At 40.0% G+C, this 15,149-nt stretch overlaps 1 protein-coding gene across 7 annotated transcripts in view; it reads left to right on the top strand.

The window, feature by feature from the left end:
• CUX1 (cut like homeobox 1) overlaps positions 1 to 15,149 on the top strand; it is a 270,926-nt gene that overhangs the window by 131,875 nt on the left and 123,902 nt on the right. For all 7 annotated transcript variants that reach the window (XM_062012619.1, XM_062012617.1, XM_062012620.1 and 4 more), the window contains exons 6-8: positions 3,059 to 3,182; positions 5,139 to 5,215; positions 5,954 to 6,020. In XM_062012619.1, coding sequence (XP_061868603.1) covers positions 3,059 to 3,182; positions 5,139 to 5,215; positions 5,954 to 6,020 — 268 coding nt within the window. The remainder of the gene's footprint in view (positions 1 to 3,058; positions 3,183 to 5,138; positions 5,216 to 5,953; positions 6,021 to 15,149) is intronic.

The raw sequence follows: 15,149 nt of genomic DNA, 5'->3' as shown, positions 1-15,149 counted from the left end.
CTGAAAATTACAGCCCTGACTGATTGTAGACATTTGTGAGAGGCGATGGGTGCTACTAGTGGCATCAAGCTGAATATGGGTGTGAATGCTTGTACATGCATTTTCTACAGAAAAACACAAAAAATTAAGTATTTTAGTCACACATACAAATCTGTACAAAATGTAACTTTCTCTGTACTCTGTTTTTCCTTGTCTAAATCTGAAATGAATTACTCTGTACATTCAGTATACGTACTTTACATTTACTCTAGGGACTATCCAGAGAGCAACATAAATGCAAGCTAATACTGCTTAATTATTTAAGTAAGTTTTAATGAGGCTGGAGTACATGAAAATACATGAAAACCTCAATGTTGTCTTTAAGACTGTACAAGTTTTCGTGTGATTCAGAAGAAAATTTCCTGCACTAGGAAACAAAATTTACTCAGTTGTACACCCGCTTGCCAATACATGGGTCTTTTCATTTCCATGTTTAATTACTCACTTTTAAGTGTTGGCAAAGTAAATTATCTAGGCATTTGAGAAAATGGATTATGGACTGTTGCACCTAACATTTGAAAGCTGAGTTAACAACTAAGTTGGTGTCTCATTTTCAGTGGAAGGAGCGTAATGCAGTTTTATTTTAACACAGAGAGTGTGACCTATGGAGAGGACAGGTATCATCATGCAAGGATTCAGACTGGACTGCTATACATGACTTGTGGGAGCCATCATTGTCTAAGCCTGGCAGTGTATTTTTTGGATATGTACAATAATTGCAGTTCACTGTGCAGAGTTTTCCTGAGGCTATGCATCCTGTATATCCAGACATGGGGCCGGGGTTCACCCTAGAAAATGGAAACTTCCAAAGTTTTTTGCTGCAGCCACTCATAAACTGTCATTTTTTTATGACTAACTTCCTTTCTGTTGTGCCACCCTAGTCTTTGCATTGGTTTTCACTCCAGAGCAACAGTTTTACACTGTTTCAAACGGGGATTAACAAGATATCCAGGGAAAAGCTTGTTGTTAGCTGAGAGTGCTTTGATCAGTTGATCTCTTTGTTTGGAGGCCTTTGTATGAAGTATACGGTGCCTGTAAGAACTTCCAAAACTAGTATGAACAGCAGTGGCTAGCAAGCTTTAGCTGATCTGAACAGTAGAGAAGGCACTTTGGTCTTCCAGCAATGTAGAGGATCAAAATGTGCCCGTCCAACACATCTATTGTTAAGTGCCTAAAGGTAAAACCAGATCTTGTTACAAACGTCCTAACTGTTCCCCATATTTTTGCACTTCTTGCATTTACTTTTGTTGTTTGGTTTCCTTTTAAAATGAAGCACTCAAAACTTTGTCAAGCTGTAGCTATAGGGTTTTCCACAAGCTTATTTTGGTCTCTGTTTCTCCATATACCCACGTACTTTTCAGATTTATGTCTGAAAATATCTGGGGCAAAGGAGTCTGTGGTACAAAGAACACATCCTTCATATATGTGACTGAGCATCCTTCTGTCCATAGGAAGGAGCATCCTTTGCTTATTCAGGACAAGATCAGAACTTGTATTTCTTCCCAGATCTCAGAGAAGAATTTCTCTCCACTTAAAGAAAAAAAAAAGTAACATGTCCCTTTCATGGCCTATTACTCAGTAATGAGCCTCATCTCATTTTTGCACAGCTGGCAAAATCCTGCTCCTTCATTCAAAAGTAGCTGGTTTGCTGACAAGCATTTTTACCACTCTTCCCCCGCTTTTTTTGTGGTCACAGTGGCCCAAGCTGCCTTCGGTGTAATTCCCAGACAGTGGATCTTTTCACTAGCTATCTACTGTCTGGCTTTCCCGTTCTCTACTCAAGTCTGACAGTCTAGACTCTGAAAGGATTGCGCATGAGTTTGTGTAATATTATTGAGACTTCTTTCCCCCCCAAGTCCTTAGGCTTTACTTTTTTTTTGTAGTAGAGTTTGTCTTACCATGATGTTTCTAGGGAATGAGAAACTTGTAACGTCCAAAAGTATTTTCTCCTAAAGCATTGCTAATAGCATCTGTTAATAAGCTGCTGTCTTTTAAACCAGCTCATCTCCATGTCATGAGTCCATCAAAATGTATTGCTAGCTGCAACTCATCTGGCAGTCTTAACACTTTTTCCAAATTCTGTTATTGTTACAAAGCACACTCTGGTGAATGTCCTGCTTTTCCTCTTATGAGCCCTATAAGGAGTCAGTCCTTTCCCGTGGGTGGGATCCAAAGGGCTTTCACGTAGGAACAGACCAGGACATGTAACAAGATGCTGTCCATCAGAAGCTGTGCCTTAATTCTGCAGGTTTATGCATCTTCTGGCATCCATTACCAGGCACAGCAAATACAAGATAGCTTCTTTATCTGAGAGAAGGGTTTCTGCAAATTCCCGGGAAGGCCACAAGTGCACTCACAAAGTTATAATGGTTAATGCTTGTGCATAAAACTCAGTGTCAATGGCAAGGCAGTTAGAGCAAGTAGAGTATGAAGGGCTCCAGAGCGTCTGTTGAATCTGATCTTCTGCTAATACAGCAGTTAAATCCTAACTGCCATATTTTTCATCAGTTGTGAAGCAGAACGTAGCTGTATCCCAGATATGTGTTCAATTAGTGTTAGATTGCATCTGTGCATGAACCATAGTAAAACTGCCTCTTTCTACATGAGCACAGTTATGTGAATTAACTGTCCTATGTGTAAATGCATACTTAAACCTACACTGGGACTTTATTAATCTCCACTCAGCAGCAAGCTAATTTGAGACTAGTCAATAAGGTGATATTATATTTTACAATTGATTTTTTTTTTCTCTTATTTTTTTTAAAGTCCTGTTGGAGGAACCTGCTTCACTCTGCTTTCCAGCAAACTCCATTGATCCTTCTCAACCTAAACACTTAAAGTTCAATTTAACATTTAGGGAGTAAAAGGTCTCCAAAGGGACTCATATCCATTGATTTTGTGTCAGGGTTGAAGAGCTAAAGTTTAAAACACACTGAGCCTACAGGGTAAAGAAAGCCTTGTGTTGTGGAACCACGTGGAGCTGTGTAAACTCATTCTTCCCCTCTTGTTTTTTCTGTAGAGGTTACAATAAAAGCACTTAAAGAGAAAATCCGAGAATATGAACAGACCCTGAAGAACCAAGCAGAGAATATAGCTCTTGAAAAAGAACAAAAGTTACAAAATGATTTTGCGGAGAAGGAAAGGTGAGTGTGCATGCGCGTGTCTGGAGGTATGACAGAGGAGGAGAGATGTGTTTTTATGTTTAATCTTCTCAACCAGGACACTCTCGTCAGTGTCCTGAGACAGCTCATATATTGAGCGATTCTGGTGATTTATGTGTTTGACATGGAATCATTTGATACTCAGCTTTGCACAGAAAAACAATTGTGAAAGTGTGGAAGTAAAACAAGGACAGATTGTTTATTGGCAGTAGCCTTGTGGGGGGGTGTCATGTTCAGAAGGATTGCAAACCTGCTTTTTATTCTTCACTAGCTGTATTGTCCTTTGTGACACTAATCTTTCTCCATTAGCCGACACTGTAATTCAGTCTGCTGTGTCTGCTTTGTGTGTCATGCTACCGTTGTACAAGCTCCACACCCCTGAGCTGTTTCAGGTGAAACACTGTACCCCAGAGCCTGGCTAAAAGATGCATCTCCCCTGCTCCTGTGGTAATATCTAAGATTGGGAACGCGTTCCTGAACTATCCTAAATAGGCTTCCATCTTCCTACATGTGACAATTAAGAGGCATTTTAATTATTTATTATTGATATTTGGAAGCAGTTTGGGTGCATTTCTAGTCTTTTGCAAATGAGCGAGGAATGTTTGAGTCTTGTAGGTTAGTGGGCAAAATCATCAGGCAGGACAAGACCAAGGGTCTTACTAGGGAGTTCGTTCAGGCTGCATACCCTACCTTGAGAATTTCTTTCTCCCATGGAGCAGTAATACTGAGGCTATAATACGTTCAATGTAGTGTGGAAGCCCTTCGGTTTACATGAGCTTTTTAGTTGGTGGGTTGGTTGTTTAAATTCAGATCTGAGTGGGAAGAATGCAAAGCTTTTTTTAATTCAGCAATATCTGTGGTTACTTTTTGATAAATAGCATGTATGCAGCGGCTTTAACAAGAGCAATTTAGATATGCTTAAAAATAAATTAAAGTGGCAGGTGGTGGAATGCAAATAAAAGTGTGTCTAAGAGAGGTTTTGAGTTCTTGAAGTGTATAGTTTGGTATGAAGGGAACTGACGCATGTTTCTCGCTATAAATAGTTATTAACCTGGTCAGCAGTGTTGGAGAATAAATTTATGCGCCCTATGGAGTACAAGTAGGAGGCTGGTAGTTTCATAAGCCATTTCACAATTCTGAAAGCTGCAGAATATCTTAAAAGCAATGTCATAAACAGTGGCGACTCCTGGGAGATGTTGGAGCAACTCCCTCTCAAAGATGAGTTTTATTACTCCTGTAGTCTAGCCTTTAGCAAAGAGTGTAGTGTCTGTATGGCCAGATGATGATAAAATGTGTATAACTGACACAAACAAGAAAATATTGCCCGTGGCCGTAAGAAAAGTGAGCATATTAAAGGTTCGCTCATGTTATATAGAAAATAGCAATGTGAGATTTGTTTTGAAATGTGTGTGTTTTTAAAGAGTAGCTAATAATATTACTGCATTTGGCATCCATTACAGCTATGATGAAACAGCTGCTGCATCTAGTCACTGTATCAGTTATGGCAACAAATTTCTTCATTATGACAGTAAAATGGAAATGTATCATTCTTCTTGTACTAACTTTGTACAACAGAGGGTGCTGGTGACAATTTTCTTAATGTGTGTGACATTTCCAAAACAAATTATGCTCAAGAAAACCTTCCACTAAAGTTGTCATTTCTATAGCAGTCAGCTCTTGTGTAATGTTCACAGCTTATGTTATGAGGTGGCTACGCTGTTAAAATTTTAATAAGTGGGACTGCAAAGGATGAACGGTATTGCAATGTGACGTGATTTATGGGTCCTGTGGAAGCACCTTGTAGTCTGTGTGGTGTTGTCACTTGTCTGATTACAGTTGAGACATTTAATCACTCTATCTCCCAAATTTGCAAAGTACAGATAAGTTGTTTAACGTGATTATGAGCTCTGTTCTCACCCTCTTCTCTTCCCTTTATAGAAAGTTGCAGGAGACACAGATGTCGACAGCCTCGAAACTGGAGGAAGCTGAACACAAAGTTCAAGCTTTGCAAACAGGTTTGGCATCGCTATTCTGACCTATACCAATGATCAGACTGGAGGTGAGAGGATAGACATCATTAAATGTATCAGGGCTGTATGTGAACCAGCTCTTGCAAGTGCAGAGAGATCCAACAGAGCTTGAATGTGCTCTATGAATCGGAGCTTCTTTTGGGCTTCACACCTTAAGTATGTTGCAGCCAGTAAATACAGTGGACAGGGCCAAGCATGAAGCACATACAGCGTTAGAGCATTGCTGCAGTTAAAGCATACCATGGAACTTCTCATCCATGTTGTGTTTTGCTCTGGTTTCACACGTATCTGAACAATGCTAAATACATGTAGTGATCAGTTTCTACCAGTGTGTCTTGCCTCTTGCTATGAGAGATTCTGGGTCTGGACACATTTAGTTTTGTTTACTGCAAAACACAAGAAATTTTATTCCCTGAATTACTGCAATAAATATTTCAAATGAATAAGCGGTTTAGCCAGCTTAAGAAGAAATAATGTCTAGCTTTGTTAAGCAGAAACTGGGAACTTTTGCAATGCAAAAGAAATACCATAAGAAATGGTGAAAAAACAAAAGATGTGTGTTTTCTGAGTCATTGTGGTTTGCCTAGGTAGAAAGATAAAGCAAAGCCTTTTACATCAGGACATGTGCAGTTTTATTTATGGCTGAGTAAAAGAAAAAGGAGTAGTCTTTCTGCTTTTCACTGCTGTTACAGTGCTGTAATGCTTCATGTTTATGCCTTTTAGCCTTGGAAAAAACCAGAACAGAACTATTTGATCTGAAAACAAAATACGATGAAGAAACTACTGCAAAGTAAGATTTCACTGTTTTCTTTCTATGTCTTCCTTCAGGGTATCGCTGCCTTTTTTGTTATTGTTTTGCATCTGTCTGTTGGAGATAGATGAGATGGAAAAGGTTCAGCAGTCCGAATTTATTGGAAAACATGGTCATAATTTGGCTTCCCATAGAGAGATTATTAGGTTTCATATTTTCTTCCACCCAACAAGGCACTTTTCCTGGCACACATGCTCCTGCATTCCTGGTGTTGTTCTCAGGTGCTGAATGTTCTGTGTACCTCTTATACTATGGATCTCTTCTATTTTATGTAGAAATGGGGCAGTCTCTGAAATATGTTCCTAACTGTGGTATTCCAATCTTGGTGAAAATAAGATTAAGTGTAGTAAAGGTTTTCTGTTTTTCACTGTTAGGCTCCTTGGTTCTTTCTGCTTTTGACGTAGCAGTCATCACATTCTCAAATTCATCCCAAATTACAGAGTAGAATTTTTGGCAATTTTCTCTTGTTTTCAAGTAGAACATGAAGGTAGTCTCAAAAGTATATATCCTTGTCTTCTTAATGGCTACTGTTTTCAATTATCCCCTCGTTTTACTAACAATCAGTGCAGGAAACAACAAAAGGCTTCTGCTGTTTTTTCTTTGAACCCTTCGTATTTAAGGAAAGTTAGTAATGAGAAGGAATTCTTATGATCAGCAGTAATAAGCTCAAAGAGTCATTTCTCTGTCTGGAAATGGGAAGGGAAAGAAGAAGCTATTTCAGATGTGTGTCCTTGATTGCTGTAAGGGCAAGGGCTTACAAGACATGTCACATCCCTGTGCCCATTACCCACATCCCTCAGAGCCCTGGCTTCACCTCCGCTTCCAAGCAGGAAGTGATGGAGTGAAACCAGAGGCAAGGCTTTGCTCCTGCCTGTATCACCCACTCTGGTACAGGAGAAATGGTCAGAGAAGGCTGTTGGCACTCTCTGAGTTGGGGCAAAAGAAGCTGTAGCCTAGGCTTAATGGGAGAAAGGACATGGTCCTGTTTTTGTCTTGTAGGTAAGTGCTTTCTGGTGTGGCTCCAGGCAGTCTGGATCATACAGGCTTTCCAAAACCAGTCAAATTGGCAACAAGTTTTAATTTCTTAACGTGTGGTTCTGTGAGCACTGAGGATCTGATTTCCCACTGAGTACATGGGGGAACTTGGAGCTCACAAAGTTCAGTCCATAGTAGTTAAGAATCAAAGCTTTGAGCTGAAGCACTTATTACATCATTCAGGATAATCTTTTAGGTAAATTTTGGGTTTGCTCTGTAAGTCCAGTTTCTTGTGAGTTCCATATAAGATGATCAAAAGTGGTTTTGTTCCCTCATTGATTTCATTCTTCTCTGAGACTCATACTAATGATGTTTCTGGTGGAGCCTTACATTCCTGCAGATTGCCTTTGGTTTTCTTTTCTGCATACAACTGACGCTGGCAGCTCTGTTGCTGTTATTTTGTCTTGCAGTCGCTTCTGCAGTCAGAGATCAGGGCTCAGTTGTTGTAGGTACTGAACCTAATAACCCCTCACCCTTTTTAATGTCTTTATTTGCAGAGTGTTTGCTTCATGTTTCAATACTGTTTCCTTAAGTACTGTAATTTATACTGGGCAAAAAGTAACTTCAAAATGTTTGTTTGCGTTTCTGATGTGTTTCATTCTTTCAGAGACATTCATGTGGAAATATATTCGTATGATCTTGGATATGATTCTTACCTAATAAATAGAGAATTACATAAAATCAGTAGCATCTGCAGTAACAAGAATTTTATTGTGTTGTGTAGCAGAATGATTATGGAGGCTGGGTCTAGAATATAGTGATCATGGAGCTGAATCCTGAAGCAGACATTAAGCACGTACTTTATCTCCCAACCTAATGTAGTGTGAAAACAAACTTGTAGGACCTAATAACAACAGAAATATTTTATCAATGTTTTGGATATTTATGGCAGGAATAGTTCTTGCATAACAACACTCATCTGTGGCATTTGCAGCCCAAGTTTTGCAATATGGAAACCTAGAAAAACATGAAAAGGCAACTGAATGTAGACAGTGAAATTGAGTCATCTCTTTTAATTGTAAAAGCTGGGAGAAATGTTGAAAAAACACCAATAAAACTGGTGAAAGACAGTTTGATTCTTTTCTAAAAGGAAACTCTCTTTTGATCTGAGTCTGAAAAGCTACTTGTATTGCCAATTTTAATTTTATGTTTTAAAAACATGTGATTTTTATCTTAGGCCAGAATTGTTAATTTTACAGACTCTTATTTGATGCAGATGAATTGGAGTGCCTTCAGGGGGGAAAAAAATACATAATTGTCATTTTTTTTAAAGCTAACTGCTTTTAAGATTTTCAGTTTTGGAATAAAGCTGTCTTTCAACTCTTTGAAAATCTTTCAAACAACCACCAAAACAAAGCAGCAAAAGAAATACACAGTAAGAAGTCTTTAGTATCAGCATTAAGAGGTCTGGATTTTGTCCTAGTGGCTGGTTGTTGTGATCTTGAAGTTGGAAATCACTGTATCACCTTGTTTGTTTATCTTTTCAAAATATCCCCATTCAGAGTACCACGTACCATCACACTTGCTTCTTAGCAAGGTACTTTCAGATGAGATTAGCTGCTGAAATACGAAATTTTCAGTCCATTTAGCTTCTGTCACTGCAGAATATGTCTATAAAACCCCTCATTGCCTTTGCCAGCAAACAGGTACCGTGTGTGCAGCAGGAGCGAAGGTGCTGCCCGCGCACCTTCCCTTGGCCCCTGCATCCCACGGCTGCCCCACGCACAGGGCACTGAAGGTGTTAATGACAAAAAGAAGTTTATTATGTGCAGTCATTGCAGTCTGTCAGCTGGAATATCAGAAGCTGAATTTGACAAGATGGCAGCAGCAAAGTTTTCCATGTGTAGGCTTGAAGTAAAATGTAATTAGCCTTTATGTGCAGAACAAGGATCCATTGATGAATACAGCTGGTCTTTGTTTTCTTCTGTCATTGAGTGTGGGAGGTAAAAGTGTTCTTCTTCATGTTTATTAATACAAGATTCCTTAGACAAATGGCAAGCACAGTTTAATATTTGTTGGAACACAGAGGGGCTTGCCAAAACAGTTGTTGTGTAAGAGGATTTCAAGGTTTTCAGATTATAATCATCTCTGGGTTAAATAAATGAATGATTACTCTGCCTTTTTCAATTAAAGAGGCACATCCTCTCTCGAGGCCTGATACTGATTTTGTTTGCTATCCCACACGTTTCCATCAGTAAACCTGGATTTAACCAACACTAATGAGTTTGAACTGGAGATTCTATCAGAGCTGGAACTGAAAAGCAAACTCAGACTTGAGTTTCAGGAATATTAAAGAATGTTGGGGTTGTGTTTTTTTCCCCAGCGCAACAGACATTTTTCTTTTCTTCTTCCTATGTAGAAAAAGAAACATGCTTGTATGCATTTCCTTAGTTTTTCAGGGACCAACTGTTCTCCTTGCTAACGTTGCTCTTTCCTTCTGGTTCACCCCGGAGTCCGAGCAAGTGTTTGGGATTCCCAGCTGAGTGGTTAATGCTGCCAGCCAGAATGGTTGAATTCCAGTTTTAGATCAATTCCAGAGCCACCTCTTTGCTCTGACCCTCTCCTCTCCCTCAACCTAAATGAATTCTAATTGGAAAAGGATCTTTGGTTGTAGCACATACAGTAGGCTTGTTACATTACTGTTAACATGTGGGTTGAGGCTCCCTGCCTTTGATGAAAGAAAATATCGAATTTCACTGAAATGCTACATTTTCACCAGTAAACGTTAAGTAGCCTTGTGAGGATTGCAGGTACTGGCCCCCTCTTCGGCAATAAAAAGCCTTCGTAAACAACACAAGCCAAAAATGTTTCGGTTAAGGTTGTCAGCCAAAGCAGCTCTGCCACCAGATCTGTTACCTGTGGCATTTTCTGAAAGATACAGACTTTTTGTTCCTCTGAAAGTAGCCTATGCATAGAAAATGCAACAGAGACAAAGTTTTCATATTTACTAAACCTAATCATCCTAAAGCAACTGCTTTCAATAACTCATAGAAAAATATTTTGCCTTCCAGTGTATGAAGCACAGAATTGTTATTCTTTCCTAGATTAGACCGAAGATCATTTTTTTTGGCAACACAGCTAAGGATGACACTGGAAGGCATATTGGTGTAGTATCATTGAGACTGTACACTGGTGCAATACTGCAAAGTACCCCACTGTATAGATCCAGCTGACTTATTTTAATCCTGGACTGCATTTTAATGAAAACTAAATCTGGGAATGAACAGAACGTGGTTGATGAAAGTGCAGTCTGTGAGCTGGCAGTCCTTGCTTTACGATAAAGGAGAGTCTTGTTGGTTTGGGGCCTGAATCAGAAAACTTGATTCATAGGATTTCACTATCAGTGTTTAATATTCCTTTCCTTGCAGTGGTTGCAGACCTCGGTTGGCAAGGCTGGGGGTGCTGGGGTGAGCACTGTGTGCATATGTCTTACAAAGGCCGTCTCTGCCCTAAAGAGCTTACAGCATGATATCATGACAACGTAAAAAAAGTTAATGAAACAAATAGGTAGAAGCTCAGGAGTGGGAGGACAAAGTAATGCCTATTTTCATCCCTATATCCTGCTTGAAAATAAATCCTCAAGTAATCTGCACAAAGGCAGAGGTGGATGACAGATGGGGAGTGCTGGGGCAGAAGCAGGCAATGGTGTCAGGCAGGAGGGCTACTGAGGATCTAAACAACTCGTCCTGTTACCTGCACATAGGCACAAGGTACTTGTGTCTCCAAGTGTGGAGAAGGAAGAGGTTTCATGCATTATATGCCAAAAATACAGTAAAAGAAGGATGCCTGTGGTTTTTGGTTGTGTGGGGTGAAGTGTGCTCCTCATCCTACTCATCAAACAGACCTGTTGTTCAGGCATTAATGTAGAGTAACACTGAAGATTTGGCTTTCTGCATGGAAGGACTGTAGGATTGGGCTTCAAGAGAGGACCAGTAGTTTTAGAGAATTCATGAAAAATTATTTCTGCCTAACATGTGATGGCATTGGAGTTCAAGCATTCATCTGACATTGGGGCAAAATCTCAGTTAACTTGGGACTTCAGGGGAATAATTCCCAACATACAGCGAGAGTCAAATTTGGCCTATGAATTATTTACTTTAATTTTCTTAACAGATCTTTCTTGTTTAAGTGCTGGCTGGTGCCAATATATCACTTCTCAAATGTTTGTAGTCTTCCATTTTGACAGTGCTCTGGGTCAAAGTGAATAAAAAATAAAGTCATGCTCCCTCCAGCATCACATAATTACTGTGATAGATGGTCTGAAATACTGCTTCCCCCTATTGAGCATGAAATACTGTAGTTAGGGTGGTTGTGTTGTACATGACATGAAATAGCTTCTATTTGCTATGCCTTTAAGGTCTTAAAGTTTCCAATTTCCTGTTCTTTTGATGAGTCATTAACTTCTAATGCTCAACTCTGGAATTATTACTGTATTTAAAGTGATTTCCCTAAAAACAGGAGATGGTGAGCTTCACAGGCCATTCTTACTTTTCTTATATTTCCTAATCATATTGCCATCAGTGGAACCCCAGGAGCAGTGCTACTGAGGGGATGAAAAACCAGGGAAGATGTTACAGAGAGGTTTTTTTAAGGGGGAAAAAAAAATTGCATCTCTGAAGTGTTACAGAAAGCTCTGTCTGCATTTCACAATTTGAGATATCGGTTAAAAGTTTTAACTCTGCCTTCTGCAAAACTCAGTGGGCTGAAAGTCGCTGTGTAATGTTACTATTTTGCTTAAAAACCTAGGAAATGAAGGTGGATGAAAATAACTTCAGAGTATTTTGTTTGATCTAAAGCTCTAGTATGAATCAGGGCTTGAAAGCCCACGTGCAAAGCAGCCTGTTTTGTCAAATATCAAATGTTGTCATTAGCCTTTACTCTTGGGCAGGGAAACTGAGGCACGAGGAGTGAGTGTAATGCTCAAAGCCAACGAGCCTGGTCTTAGCTGGAGTCTAGAAGTGAGCAGACATGAGAATCATAAACCACAAAGTAGAAGAAAATTTTAAAGGATAAATTTCTAAGGGTGCATTTCTGAGGACTCCATATAAATGGAGGATTTAGTTTGTAGGAGTTAGAGCCATAGCTGGGCTCTGTTGTCTCTCTTGTTAGACTTGTAGTGCTTGCAGTTAGTTAATGGGACTTTCTGACAGCACAGTGTGCCCCAGGTCCTTTCAAGGTTGGGGTGTTTTTTTGTTTCTTAAGCTGGAGTGAGACTGTTCAATTCCTTTTTCTATTATAGCCTATTAAAGCTGGTGTTATTTAACAGCCCAAAGTGGAAAAAAACAGCCTTAGGGTTTTCCAGCATATTCTAGTCATCACTCTGTTATCTGTAACGTTGGGTTGACACGAGATCCTTAGATGGAAAACTTTAAACAAATGCAAAGTACTGCATCAAAGGGTCTTAAGCTACTGTGCCAGCCACGCTGTTGGTCACCATGACCATGACTGCAACCACAGCTCCTTCCTGTGCATGAAACTGTATGGAAGAGACTGCAGCATCCTTGATGCGTGGATCTGTGTGAAATCACAAGAGGCAGAACCATCTCTGTCCTGTCCTCACTTGTTCTTGCTGGAGCCAAACCTCTTCAGGCTATTGCGAGCTGCTTTAGCCTGCTGAGCAGAGGGACCATGAGGATGTTCCTGCAGTCTCAGCATGCCAGGAGGAACTCTCTTTCTTTATGAGTCCAACAAAAGGGCAGGCCAATGTTTTGAGCCATCTTGCTGTGGTAGCTCATTTTATGTGTAACAGCTGAGCTCTGTAAAGTATCTGGGAGGGTTTTGTGAAGAAGACGAGGAGCAAGTTAAAGAGAAGGATCAACCTTCTTGCAAAGGCGCATCTGCCCTCAAGCATGGACAAAGTCCTTTGGCCTCCATGTTCCAATCAGCTGAGCTTGTTTTTCACACAGCCCTTTCATGTATGTTTACAAATTATAGTAGTCTCATTTTTCTTTGAATGCAAAGTGGCAAATCAACAGAGTTCTTTTGGAACAGTACCACTTCCTTATGAGACCTTGTCTGTGAAAGGAGGGAGGGCACGTGGTTCTACCATGGCCCCTTCAGCACAGCTGCTGCTGGGCTGGGATCATGGGGAAGGCAATCAGGATAAATCCTGGAATCATCAGAAACAAATGGTTCATCTGTTTTCAATTGGGATCTGCCCTGTATAGTATGCAAGGTTACTTATCCAGTCACAAAGCAAAGCTCTCCATCAGGCTCTAAGTTAAACTGGCAGTTACTGCAGTAGTCATCTTTACCTAGCCACTCATTTAATGTGTAGGCTTTCTTTACTGGCGTTTACTTGAAACTCTCTATAGATGGATTCCAGCTACTTTTCCCACTCCCACGCGACGACAGAGCAGGCGGAAAAATGAGTCACGTAGTGTGTGTTGTGCTCCCTCATTTAATGGGAAGAGATGCTGTCTTGAACGAGAATGAAAGTTCATGAAACTTTGTAAGATCCCAAGCACTAAAACTCCCAATTCCTGGAAAAAAACAATCTCTTTCTGCTGCCCTTATCTTCTTTGGAAAACCACAAACTTGCTGTGAGAGCTGGTGGATCTGTATTCCCGTGCACGGTGTTGTTTCAGACAGCTTTAACATTCATCCAGTGCTTTCATTTGATCCTTTTGTTTGCCTCTTCCAAGAACAGGAAGGTGTGTGCCATCATTGTCATTGGCACAACCTTTATGAAAGTATCCTTGTGCTATTTCCACATTAGACAGGTTTTTCAGCGTCTCACTGAATGTATACCTAAATGTGTTTCATCTCATCCCTGCCTTAAAATTGCTATGATGCCACAGCTATGAGCCACCTTACTACGGAAACAAGAATGTTATCCTCTCCACAATGGCTTTAAAAATGGAAAGTATTTGTGTTGCATCATCTGTTAGCACTGTCGACATTGGGAACTTTGGGGGTGTTCAGATTACTCAGGATAAAGGCTACAGAATAAATTGCTTTCCTATACAGGTCATCCTTGCTGCCTTTGCAAGGGCTTTAAACCTTCTGGCAATTATTTCTCCTGCCCACTCCCATGTAAATCTTTGAGTTCCATTTTAACTCTTATCCTTGATGCCTATCATAGTATCTTTGAATAAGAAACTGAGAATCCAAAACACGAGGAGCTAGGACCAGGACTGAGCAGTAGTTGGAGGATTTGGAAGAGAAGGATATTGGCCAGCTCATGGACCAGAAAGGATAAGGCAGAATGATGCAGACACTAAACCCAAGAAAAACAATAGGCATCATGCAGTCCTGTTAATAACTTATTAGCATTCATGTAAAGCATTAAATAAACAAATGCATTTACAATCCTGTAAGCCTGATATTATTAACCCTTCACATTTATCTAGTGTGTTTCTGCAGGAGCAGATCACAACTGAGGCTGTGATTTTGTGCCTGTGATGGCTTTGCCTCCCATTTTTTTAACATGTTGAGAAACTGAGTCACGGGGAGATGAATCAGGGACACACAAATGACATCAGTATTACAGCAAGGAATCAAGTTGCTGGATGGAAGGACTACTACTTCTCTTATTTTGCTTAGATAAAGCTTCATGGTTGCCAGAATAAACCCTAGCTGATTGAATCTTGCTTGCAAATTTTAAATGGCTATTAGTAATAAGTTCTAAACAAAAATTACATTTGATCAAAGCACTGCCTTAGGGTTACTAATCTTTTTGTTGCAGTTTGTCAGTGGCCTCTAATAGTTGATCTTTGGTTTCTTGTGATCACCAGCTGTACAACCTGTCCTCATTCCTTCCCTCAAACTAATGAACTTCCAACTGATTTTTTTTATTTCCTCCCTCCAGTACAGTTTTTTGTTTGTGTGGGGTTTCAGGCTAGTCTGGGCTTGATTTGTTTTGTGCTGGCTACCAGGCATAAATCTCTTCAGTTCCCTGTGGCCTGCACCTGCCCTGTTACACCTCCTTCTGGGTGAACTTGTGTGATTGAACTACTTGTAATTTAGGGTTGCTGGATTAAAGTCAGTCAACAAGTATATATATTCATATTTCTATAATGAGGGAGTGCCCCAGCAACTTTTGTTCAATGACTTGCGTTTTTTTCCCTTTTC

This window comes from Colius striatus, chromosome 20 (assembly GCF_028858725.1).
Source record: "Colius striatus isolate bColStr4 chromosome 20, bColStr4.1.hap1, whole genome shotgun sequence".
NCBI classification, from domain to species: Eukaryota; Metazoa; Chordata; class Aves; order Coliiformes; family Coliidae; genus Colius; species Colius striatus.
Note: the sequence above shows the minus strand (reverse complement) of the source record. Positions and strands in the feature narration are given on the sequence as shown.